The 12059-nt window shown below is 36.1% G+C and overlaps 2 protein-coding genes and 1 pseudogene across 2 annotated transcripts; 1 reads left to right on the plus strand and 2 right to left on the minus strand.

Annotated features, from left to right (window-relative positions):
- The first annotated feature begins 715 nt into the window (after positions 1-715).
- Positions 716-2698, plus strand: LOC120124304 (uncharacterized protein At2g34160-like). The gene is made up of 5 exons (XM_039143012.1): positions 716-939; positions 1032-1080; positions 1683-1745; positions 1841-1905; positions 2459-2698. The coding sequence occupies exons 1-5, from the start codon at positions 811-813 to the stop codon at positions 2546-2548; spliced, it is 396 nt and encodes a 131-aa protein (XP_038998943.1). The 5' UTR covers positions 716-810; the 3' UTR covers positions 2549-2698.
- Positions 2699-2969: 271 nt separating this feature from the next.
- On the minus strand, positions 2970-4644 carry LOC120124301 (adenine nucleotide transporter BT1, chloroplastic/mitochondrial-like). Its single transcript, XM_039143010.1, has 3 exons — positions 4044-4644; positions 3665-3826; positions 2970-3583 (listed from the first exon to the last, which is right to left on the minus strand). The coding sequence occupies exons 1-3, from the start codon at positions 4584-4586 to the stop codon at positions 3110-3112; spliced, it is 1179 nt and encodes a 392-aa protein (XP_038998941.1). The 5' UTR covers positions 4587-4644; the 3' UTR covers positions 2970-3109.
- Positions 4645-5588: 944 nt separating this feature from the next.
- Positions 5589-11036, minus strand: LOC120124300 (annotated as a pseudogene).
- Positions 11037-12059: the final 1023 nt, after the last annotated feature.

The raw sequence follows: 12059 nt of genomic DNA on the forward strand, positions 1-12059 counted from the left end.
TTATAATTTCGCACCTCTAAAATTTTTTAATACAACCTTTTAAGTTTGTACTTTGACATAAATTTTTGCATCTGTTTTTGGTTATGTCGTATGTGTTATTGTTTCATTTCATTTTCATTAAGGAGCATATACAGGGATGGGATCAAGATGAGATATTAGTAGAGATTGAAATATTTAATTTTTTAAGAAAAATAGGATTATTAGGTATTAAACCTTTAAAATTCATAAAATATCTAATTTATTTAATATTTAAATTTAAATTGTTATTAGGCTAAAAAAAATTGAGAATATTGAATTATCCTTCTTTTGTTCTTCTTTTATTTTAATAATTTTTATATTTTTAGTTTAAATACTTATTTTAAAAGAACTAAAGTAAAATTTATAGGGGTCGGATCCCTTTGGACTCTAAGAAAACTCCATCTCTGAGCATATAGAGATAATTATAAAAGATATGAGATTTTTCTAATAAAAGTCTAAATAATTGATAAATTATTTAATAAAAAATTCAATTTATCAATATAGCCTCATAGATATATTCCTTGTATATAATATGAATTTTATAAATTTATTTTTTTTCTAGAGAGATAAAAGGGGCGGTAATCAGTGCAGGGCTGCAGGCCTAAGAAGTTATAATCTGAAGCAAATGAAACGGTGACGTTTAGCGCGCAAAACGACGAGTAATACAATAGTGCGAGGTGAGTGAGAGTTGAATTCAAGGGTTTTGGAATCTCGCAGGCTCGCAGCTAAGAGCGCCCACTCAAATTCCTCCATTTCGCCTTCGTTGGTGAGAGCAGAGCAAAGAAGAGAAGAATGGAGGGGATAACGGAGGGAGTGAACAACTTGAATATCACGGACTCATCAGCCTCCAACAACAAGAAGAACCGTATCCAAGTCTCCAATACCAAAAAACCCCTCTTCTTCTACGTTAATCTCGCCAAGGTTCCCTCCTCCTTTCCTTATCATTTCTGGGGTTCTCCCAAATCTCTCTCTTTTTCATCTGTTTTCTTAGTTAAGCATTTTAATTTTGGCAGAGGTACATGCAGCAATACGATGAGGTGGAACTCTCTGCTCTTGGAATGGGTATTCCCTCTTTCACCATGCTGCTCTAATTTCTCACTACTTGCCTCTTTACTTTTCTTTTCTGTATTTTTTCCTATGGGTACTAAAATGACAATTTGCTGTTGACGAGCTTGAGATATTTTTATTGGATGTTATGTATTAGCTTTTGGGGGGATGAAATTTGTCATATTCAAATTAATAGCTTCATCTTTGTTCATCTTTGTGTGTGTGTATTTAAATGACAATTTGCTTTTGATGCACTTGGGATTTTTAGTTAGTCGTTATCTGTTAGCTTCTGAGGGATGAAATTTTTCGTTTATATTGGTAGCTTCTGTACTTTGTGTGTCTAACGCATCGTTGGTGTTCACATACTGTCTTAATTCTTGTTTATCTTTACTATTGCAATGTTAACCAAAAGAACAAGGTGAACATTTTTCCTAAAGAGCACTTGAGTAGAAATAGAACAGATTACCTTGACATACAGAGACGCGTGTTCATCTTTCGTGGCATGAGATTTTATGGATGTGTTTTCAATACAAACCATTCGCAAGTTTGCCTGCTTGGAAAATCGTAATACTGCTTTTCTTGATTGTCATTACCGCTTGCTTTCAAATGCTGTTCAGCCATTGCTACTGTTGTTACCATTGCTGAGATATTGAAGAACAATGGGCTTGCTGTCGAGAAGAGTGAGATTCCTATCCTTAACAAATATTCCTGTTAGATTCCATCTATTGTTGATAATTCAAACTTACTATTGTGTTATCTATAAAAACATTACCAGAAATCACGACTTCTACAGTTGACATGAGGGAGGAATATGGGGAACGGCCAGTTCAAAAAGCAAAAGTAAGTTGCAAATGCAATATAGATTAATTTACTTAAGTTACTTCATCGTATGGCTCACGTTACATGAACCTCAATGCTTTCATGAACTAGAGTTTTATTAGATATGCCGAAGTGATTTAAAAACATAATATCCGTCGATTTATTTTGTCACGTTTCCTTATTTCAGACTGACTAAATGGTGTAACGTTAACATTAGGAGTTGGAATGTGTTGTTCAAGGCACCCTTGGGAATCGGAATTGTAAAATCTCTCGTAACCTACAATGAAACTCATGATGTTTATCAGTTTCATCAAATTAAAAGTTTTGTCCTTAATGGTTGGAATAGATTCTATCAATATGAATGCATATCATGTTGTTGACATCCAGACTAGTAGAAAAAGGTGCTTTCATCATTTAACTTGCTTTGTTTAGTCATTAGCTTACACGCTTGGAGTTATGTTTATAGTAACAGTCATTGAGTCCATAGGTAATCATATAGCTGTCTTATATTGCATGAAATGGTTTAAGCCAGTAATGTTGAGTGCTTGACAGCATGTAGTTTATTATTTTGTAGATTGAAATAGTGCTGGGCAAATCAGATAAGTTCGAAGAGTTGATGGAAGCTGCTGCCGAGGATGTTATAGATAATGACGGGCAGAGCTGAGATATTACTCCCTTAATTTAAGCTTGTGTTACTTGATCTTGGACCGCTTTAACCGTTAGTTTCTTGTTTGGCCATACAGAATTGGAGCCTGTTCACTGAGATTTCATCATTTGGAATTTTTCGTAAAATACAATGGCCCCTTTGTTTCAAGATTTGTTTCTAATTCATTCTTGCTAATTCATTCTTGCTTACATGATCGAATATTCGCTTCGTATACATAGATGTTTATTTTATGAATAGATGATGCCAGAAAGAAGCAAAGATTTGTATCATAATTGCTAATAAGACTGGTTGATCAGGGTGTGAGCATCGAGTCAGTTGACATTCATGAATACATATATATGAAAGAAAGAAGACATTAATATATTTCGAGGCAGCTAAAGGTAATAAGTCTTACATTCTTTAAATGTATGCGTTGCAAACTACATCATTTCTTACCTTCCACTCACAGCTGCCGCCACCCGAACTGAGCCCTCAACAAACAAAATTCAGAAGGATAAACCTAAAATGTATGGTAGCTTGTTCCCCAAAAGATGAGTATCTTCCCTTCACCGGGAAAACCTAAGATTCTTCATCTTCGTTTACCAGTATCCTCTTGCACGCTTCGTAGCACATGAAAGAAATCCCAGCAGCAGGTATCAATTTCATGCAACTAGGGCCCAAACCTTTATACAGACCATGAATTCCTTCTTGTTCGAGAATGCTCGACAGTGCGTGCAACACATGCTTGTAGACATGTCTTCCATTGAGAGCCCCGACCTGCATGTGCTTGCGAGCCACCTCGAGTGGGAAGGTTGCACTGCTTGAAATAGCCCCCGCTAGTGATCCTATTAAAAGGGTTTCAATATTGCCGATTTTCTCCTCCGACGAAACTTTACGATACGCCTTACGTAAAGTGTCATATGCAAAATAATTTGTGGCAGCATATGGAATTACTCCGATGAGACTCGGAGCAAGGCCTCTATAAAGTTCGGCAGGGCCCTCCTTTTGCAGTATTTTTAAGAAAGCATCAAATATACCATCGTACATGTTTTTCTGCAAGATTAACAAATCTCAGATATAAGTGAAAACATATTTTTTACCTGCAGAAGTTACAAATATTTAGAATGTGTTTACCTCAATGGTTAATCGAGTCTTGACTAACTCAAGAGGATAGGTCAACAACGTTGAGCTGACTCCAGCACAAGCTCCTGCAACTAATGAAGCCGGAATCGGAATCTTTGGTTCTTCCCCGGGTTTCGGTGATAACTGCTTATTCACGGTATCGAAAGCAAATAGCTGCAGTACATGATGAATCAGTATTTAAGGTAAGAATATTTACGTTGGCTTTAACAAATAACCATATGAAACTAACTGCAGAAAGTCAATTTGCGAGCAAACAAGGTATACACATAGACCCAGTAAACACAGTGAAAAGCTGCATCAAAACCATAAACATTTGATTAACCAGCAGCATACAGCATTCATAAACTTATCAAATTCGGGGAATTAATACCTCGATCGCCTTGCTCGGAGCGACTCGAATCACGTTAACAAGATTACCCCTAAACAATCCTTTCCATCCATCGGTCTGCATAATATTACCGAACACTTCAGCAGTAGAACTCCCACGACTCCCCACCATCAAATGCGTCCTTATAGTCTCCAAGGGAGCAACGCAAGTCCTCGAGATCGCACCGGCAACAGCCCCGCTCATTAACCTCCTCAAGGAAGGATTAGACACCTTCATTTTCAGTTTTAATCCAACTTTTTTCTTCGTCCTCGAAGCAGCTTCACCTTCTGGTACCCCAACAACTCGGATTTCATCTTGTGATGGTAAGTATTTGAGAAACAAATCGATGAACGGTGCTTTGATTCCACCATCGTTATGCTGATTCGGGGGGTTGGGTCCAAATCCTATTCCCATTTGACCAACGCTCGCAAACAAGCCACCATGATGAAAATCATTCTGTTGGAGACTCCATTGAGACCCCAAACCACGTATAGAGAAAACCCCACTTTTCTTATCATCGAACACCTGAACACCTCTCTCGCTCATGATTGAAAAAATATTTTTTTTTATAAAACAAAGGCCTTCTTCTAGGGTTTAAAGAACACCCAAATCCGTGGTTTTCATTGTTTTAAGAGAACATAGCGTGTTTGTGAAGCAAAGGTTCGGTTTTGAACAAATGGGTGCATAAAAAACTCCATTTTTGAGAAAATGGTGCAATAAAAAATCAAAATTTTTAAACAATTTAAATAGAAGAGACGAATGGAAAAATTAGAATCGTTAAAAAGAGAAGAAAATGGGAGACAGGAGAGAGTAGAATAGGTTAATGAATCTCTCTCTCTCTCTCTAACAAGAGAATGGAACGAGCACACAGAGGGGATATAATATAAATATACTTAAGGATTTGGATTTGGGTTGGTGGGATTACTGTACTGGAGGAAGGTGTTTGCTCTACTTTCAATCCATCAAGCAGAGTGGATATAAATAGGGATTTTATACTACTCACAATAAACGATTATCCGGTTCTAAAATACAGACAAATTCATAGCTGATTTCACTTCTTTTCCAGCTACCACACGTGTATATACATGTACTTTCAATCTAGAATGATTTTTGATTCCATAGGCAGCCATCAACTACCAAGTCTGAATATCTTCATGTTGTTGAAAAATAATAGGTCCTCTTCTTTTGGTTCTTTATTTGTTTTCTGTGCCTGCTGGTCAACTTGACGTGACCCTTTAGAGCGTAACTCTAAGAATGAACTTTAAATGCAACAGTAAAAATTAATAATAATTGTAAAAATTTTTAACAACATTACTACTCTACTTCCTCCTTATCCCATTGCATATGAAAATAGGATTTTGTTGTTGTTACTCTTTAAAGATATCTAGGTAATATTTTAAGTTAAAATTGAAAATATTACATTTTGCATAATAAATAATCTAACTGCACATTCTACAGCAGCTGAAAGTGTTGAAGCAGTCATGGATTCATTTAAAGCCATACACACCCAAATAAGTAAAGGCAGTGATGGAGTTTTTCACTTGCATTGCTGCAAAATGTAAAACAACTCAAAACCATTTATGGGACTCAAAGTTCAACAAGCTAAATTACTCGGTCAAAAAGGAAAAAAAAACAACTAATCCAATACAAAAGCAACCGACCCCTTAAAGGGTGACAACATTCTGCCCGAGAATTTCAGCATTTATTAGCCACACTCGATGGCAAAATCCTTTTTCTCAATGGCAAACCACTATTATCTCGGGTAGAAATACACAGCTCAATAAAAAATTTACCTGTCCTTCACAGCTCCACTTTTTGAAATAATACACGTTGCTTGCCTCAAAAATAGTGGGGTGGACTAGTATTGAAGTGGTGATGAGCAGAACTGCGTTAGCCATCGTGCGTACACTGACATTAAAAGGGGCATGCAAAAATCAGAATAGACTCTGACAGGCCTTGACCTCAGATGCCTGAGCTTCCAACAGAGCTTGTCCTGAAGGATCTGAGCTAACAATCCGGATTGCTGCATCAAATACAAATTTTTGGTACATGTTGTCTTCCAACTTCTTAAGGACTTCCTTCACTACATTAAAGTCTAATCCCCCAGCCAAAATAAGTTTTCCGGTTATTTCTCCAAAATTATTCGGTGCTTTTGGTAAATCGATGCCAATATCATCCAAAAGAGCACCGTAGAGTAGGCATCCAGTCCCTATGTCTCTAGCTGTAAGAACTTTCTTGATAAACAAGTATTCTATAAGCTTTGAAACTGGCTCAACACAAGGTGGAATTTTCTCCAAGGCAATGGAGATAGCTTCTTTCACAACCTCAGGATGGTGTGACGGAGATCCTAGTTCCTCCACACACTGCAAAGCTTCATCCAGAAGCCTAACACTGAAAAATTCCTCCAATAGGGCCCGTGTTTTTCTACTAAGGTCAGCTGGATTGAGTTTTGAAGCTGGTGTGAGTGGTTTCTCCAAAACTGCAGACGCAATAGCCACAGGAACAGATTTGCCAGGAAGAGAAGGTTGTGCCACAGGCTCAGCACCCAAAATCGGGTTGGATGGCTTAGCCGGTGGGATTGAACTTCCCTGCAACAGGGCACTTGTCTTACCACTCATTAGGCCACCACTACCTTGAGGCAACATCCTTGGATTGACTGAAGTTGACTTATTGATTAATGATGAAGGAACTCGCCCTCCAGGTTGTGTACCTGGTCCGTCACCCCTTGGCATTGACCTTGTTCTAAGACCATCCCAGTTATCATTGTCCATTCCCGGCATTCCAGGCATCCTCCGAGTTCCAGGCATTCCAGGCATCAGACCCCCAGTACCAGGACGAGTGATAGGAAACCCCCCAGGACCAGAACTCGTTGGACCACCAGAAACAGGTTTATTTCTAATACTAGCAGTAGCACCTGGACGCAGCCCAAGGGTTTTTTCAGCTTCAGAATGGATTTCAGTAATTGTTTTGGCTTTCACCTGCAAATTTAGTACAAGATGTCAATATCAAAACCCATTTAAATCAATATGTCAACATCTTTCTAATCTTTCTAACCCAGAAATTGATGGCACTTAGGATTGTTACCTCTTCACGCCGGGGAACCCAATTGTTAGTGCGCAGATCAAGAACATCACGAACCATAAATTTCAGTCTTGAAGCAAGCTGGGGATTTGTGACCAAGTCCTTCATTCTACTGAAGTAGACATCATTTATGCGCCGTGATTTTGGGCTCTCATCAAGTTGCTTACCAATAGTATTGAAGAACTGACAAATAGCTTCAAGATTCTCCTCCACAGGGCAAGCTTTAGTATCATGGCCCAAAAGTTCCTGAAGGGAAAACAGAAAAAAATATGATTTAGCATAACTTACTAAAATCTGATTTGCATGGGTAAGAAAAGAAGTATTGGCAATAACCTGCACAATGTGATGAACTATCTTCTCAGGTACCATTTTTTGCTTCAGAAGCTCACCAATTAAACGAATGTTACCTAAAGTACGGAGCTTAACCAACCTTTCTTTATCTCTCCGCTCCATCTCTTGCTCAGGGGCAGTCATCTGCGACACCTCTTCCCTAAGCTTGTCAGCTCCCTCAAATTCCTCCTGGCAGTTATTCAAGAGGACGCGCTTAAATGTAATGTCTTTTCCACCAGGTTCATCGGATGGGAAAGAGGGGAGCTTATCATTAAGATCAGAACATAAAAGAGCATACATAGGGCAAAATGTGGGTTCCAAAACAGCCTTCTCAAATATTAGACTGATAACATCCTGTAAAGATGTCAAAGATATCCCATTAGTAATGTGTATAAAAGCATGTAAATTTCTTAATACAATCACAGACCTAGAAAATTGTACAAGAGGTATGTAGTGATGCCAGAAAGAATAATGGAAATGCGAAAAGTGCTAACCTTCAAGATATCAGCTGATGTAATACCAGAATCAAGAAGTTGACCCTTCAAAAGATCATACTTTTCAGGGGTCAGCTTGTTCAGTATCCTGCACAGAGAAAATAACCATTCAGAATAACCAATAAGCCATACTTGTGCAATCTGGACAACAATGCACTTAGCAAGTTCCCTAAAAATGGAAGCCATCTTGTATTCATCAACTTCCAAAACTAAAACCATACTAAAGAAACCTATATTCTCTATGAATTTAAGAACTTGACCATGATATTCCAATCTTAGGAAGTTCACAGAAACGCCTTTGGTTCAATAACTTGAAACAAAAGAAAATGTTCTAACATAGATTTACTATAAAGGTTATCGGCATGCATCATGCTTAATAGATAAGATAAATAAAAGGCTTTTTTTATGGTAGGTTGATAGAAATAGAAGAGGCATATATAATGTGTAAAACCTGCTTTTATGATTTCTCAGCAGGAAGTGGTGACATATATGAGCAATAAACATATTTTGAATATGATTACCCTTTTACAGTCTTTAGAACACACGGTCCTTCTCGGAAAGATCCCCCCTTCTAGCAGACCATGGCACCTCAGCCTTGACCAAAGCGGGAGTTTGTCCCCCCTAGTTCAACACACAACCAAATGTTAATGCCAAAGACAAATGACAGGCATATCTTGCAGCACAGATAAACTTGCTACTTACAGGAATAAGTACAAAGCTAATATGAAGAAACTATAAGTTGAAGGGTTCCTTGAATTTTATCATTATGGAAAACAAAAAAAAAATGGAATTTGTGTAAGGAACAATTACAAACAACTGATATGCTTTGTAACGTGTGGAATAATGCAAGGGACCAGAAGCAAATGAGTTAATAAATGAAAAAAATAAAATCCTAAATGTAAGGTTCCTGCGGGTGTTGAACCATCTCACGAGTCATGATTATAAATAAAACAAAATTAAAGAAAATTAAGAGCAATAAGATGCAACTTCTTGAACAATTGCTCCCAGAATGATATAAAATACTGGTGGTTTAAGACGTTAAGTGGATCTGCCGATTCAAGGACTAAATCCTAACATATAAATTCAACAATAATTGTTTTAAATACCTGCACCACCCCTAAGAACTTGAAAATTCTAGCAAAAGCCAATAAAAACAATAAACATACCAGAAATCTTACATAAAGAGAAAGAGTTCATATTGTGTTATGTCAATTACCATTTGGTTAGAAGAGATTTGTGCCCTCGAGAACTGAGAGTTGAGTTGATCTTGATGATTAAATTGACTAGCTTCTAGATGTCTGGAGTCATTTCCCAATTCTCTATCATGAAGAGACTCCCAGGACCTATCCCCTCCATCAGGAGGTGCTGAACGGTTACGCCAGTCACGATTGTCAGGTTCAGAGTAACGGTTGTGACCCTGAATTTGTTTTGGTGGCTGGAAGAAGTAAAGGATGAAGAACAAGCTTTAACAAATAATTATTGCTTGACAGCAATATTAAAAAATTATGGTATTTCATCTAGGTAATTAGTTTATAGCAAAATAAATCAATTGAACAGTAAGAGCAAAAGACCACTTAGAGCTCACATTGCTTTCTCCACGACTCCAGTTCTGCTCTTCACCAAAGAGTTCCACCTCAATTTCTCGTTTGATGTTAAGAATATCGTCAGCAACTTCTACCACCTAAAAAGGCAAGCAGAACAATCAGATATTATATCAAACAGTAGTCAAAGTGCAATTGAATTTAATAATTGAAACAAATTATGAACAACGGTGGAAAACTTATTTGCCTGATCAACTTAATATAAGTGAAACAGGGTACTGAAAATGTTGAATAACTTCCTTAGATGCAAACAAAATAGCATAATTGTTATTTTCTAGATGATTTGCGGAAGTAAAATGCTACAAATAGTTCTCTGATGCACAGATGAAGCATATTACATGCACAAATTCGTAACATTACCTCCCTAAGCTGAAGAAGCTGGTCCCTAGTGTATCGCACTCGTTCACGACTCTCAAATCGCGAGTCTCCAGCCTACAACAGTAAAGCAATTGATAACTTCATATTTTGGAAACCATTTTATTGTTTACTTGTTCTTCCACAGACAATATATCAACAATATGCTCACAATATTTAAAAGACAACTAAGAGGATTGACACAATTAGAAAAAGTTCATCGACTCTTTTATCAATGGAACACCTCTACCTCTATCATATAAGATTCTAATTGGTTTTAGGTCCTTTATGGGTAATCAATAGCTCATAGACTTAGGCACCTGTTTACAGCAAGCACATGTACTATATGTGCCCAAAGAAGAATTACAACTAATCACATTTGCACATTTTTTATGGCCTAATAATATGCTCGTAAATTCAAAAGGCAATAGGGAAAATACCAAATTTGCGACTGAGAGCTCAATGGAAAACATAAGTCTTTCAGACGAATAAAGATCAATGTTGCAAGGATAAAACCAAATCTACTAGCTAAGATCCAATATTGCAAGCAGAGTTTCCTCACATATACGAAACTAACAATTTAAAAAGAAGCCCCATTTAAATCCAATAGCAAAACATCTAAAAAGACCAACCCATACCAAATCAATCAAAAACCAATAAAAGAAGACATTACGAGGTTAGATCCAGAAAAACTGAGATATGGGTTTTGAAAATAAATGGATAAAAGATAGAACCTTAATAGAAGAACCTCCGTGAGGACGAAAGAGAGGAAGATCGGAAGAAAGAGAACCAAAAGCTAACAGAGAAGAAGAGGAGGATGAAGATGAAGAAGGACCACCAAAAAGCCTGCCTCCTCGACCACCACCAGGTCTTAAGCTCAACACCGACTGATCACCTTGCTGCATACCTCTTTGACGTGAAATTCAATCTCCGGCGTCCGATCAGAAACAAGAAAACTTCAAAAAGAAAAGAGAATAAAACGCTGAATCTGAATATGAATATAAAGAGATTGGGGGAAAAAAGATTTGGAATTTAGAGAGATGAAATGAAAATAAGATATATTCCCTCTCTTCTGCGGGAGAGCAAGGGGAAGAGAGAAATGAAGTGTATGTGAGGACGGCAGACACCAAAAACAAACCCTTATTTTGGAGAGAGAGTATTTGTTTTCCTTTTTCTACAACTAGTCCTTTTACTTTTGGTAATTTCAAAATCTAATCCCTCTTCTTTCAATTCTGATTTTGTCTCCCCATTGGTCTGCCTTAAAAAAATAGAATATAATTAATAACGCTGTTAATGAACTTCCGTTATATTTCGATATTTTAAAAAAGGATTTAAAATATTTTTTAATAAAAATATATTTTTACCATTAATATTCAAATTTTAGCTATTGTTGAATGGACTTAAGATTTTATATGGTTAAATTAATTAGCAGTTGATGAAATTAAATTTATTGGAAATATGTATTCAAATTTAATAGAATTCAATTGATAATATTATCAATTATACTTTAATTTTTAAATCAAATAAATATAAATCAAATTCTTAATAATAAAAATAAAAGATCAAATCTTAAAAGTTCAAAGAGAAAAGAGGCCGAAAGCATAATTAAATCATTTCGAAAATGCACTATCAATTATACTATCAGTTTCTCTTAATTTTGGAATTATGCGGATTAGTCCCTCTCAATAAAGATCAATTCAGTCCTAAAAGTTTTGGAAGTGAGTAATTAAAGATAATTAATCATGGCTTTAGTTTTCTTTTATCAATATTATTTAATTTTTGTTGGCATAATAAAAAATTTAGTCTTTAATACAAGTAATAATGTTAGTTTGATCATAGATTTTAAAAAATACAACACAGTTTACACATTTTGTAGATATTGACGACTAAATTCATTGATTTTCTAAATTATGGTGGAAAATTAGTGTTGTGATTAATCCCTTACTTTATTGGTTTATTATATTTTGGTCATTAAATTGTTAATTTCTGTTAATTTGACGGTTTAATATATCTTGATCATTAGACCGTTAATTTTTGTTAGTTTGATGACAACTATATTTGTTACTGACATTGAATAGATTTTAAATTTACATTCATGGCAAGTACATATGTATTGTAAATATATCAGATTGTCAAAATATCAATTGTACAAAGAATTA

This window comes from Hibiscus syriacus, unplaced genomic scaffold (assembly GCF_006381635.1).
Source record: "Hibiscus syriacus cultivar Baekdansim isolate YM2019G1 unplaced genomic scaffold, ASM638163v2 tig00110415_pilon, whole genome shotgun sequence".
NCBI lineage: Eukaryota > Viridiplantae > Streptophyta > Magnoliopsida > Malvales > Malvaceae > Hibiscus > Hibiscus syriacus.

What these genes read in the sequence shown, in the direction of transcription:
- LOC120124304 (XM_039143012.1), top strand. Translation starts at nt 811, where the DNA reads ATGGAGGGGATAACGGAGGGAGTGAACAACTTGAATATCACGGACTCA. An exon ending in TCTACGTTAATCTCGCCAAG is followed by an intron (nt 940 to 1,031) that starts GTTCCCTCCTCC and finishes TAATTTTGGCAG; the next exon opens with AGGTACATGCAGCAATACGA. An exon ending in GGCCAGTTCAAAAAGCAAAA is followed by an intron (nt 1,906 to 2,458) that starts GTAAGTTGCAAA and finishes ATTATTTTGTAG; the next exon opens with ATTGAAATAGTGCTGGGCAA.
- LOC120124301 (XM_039143010.1), bottom strand. Translation starts at nt 4,586, where the DNA reads ATGAGCGAGAGAGGTGTTCAGGTGTTCGATGATAAGAAAAGTGGGGTT. An exon ending in CTCCGAGCAAGGCGATCGAG is followed by an intron (nt 3,827 to 4,043) that starts GTATTAATTCCC and finishes CATGTACTGCAG; the next exon opens with CTATTTGCTTTCGATACCGT. An exon ending in AGACTCGATTAACCATTGAG is followed by an intron (nt 3,584 to 3,664) that starts GTAAACACATTC and finishes TTAATCTTGCAG; the next exon opens with AAAAACATGTACGATGGTAT.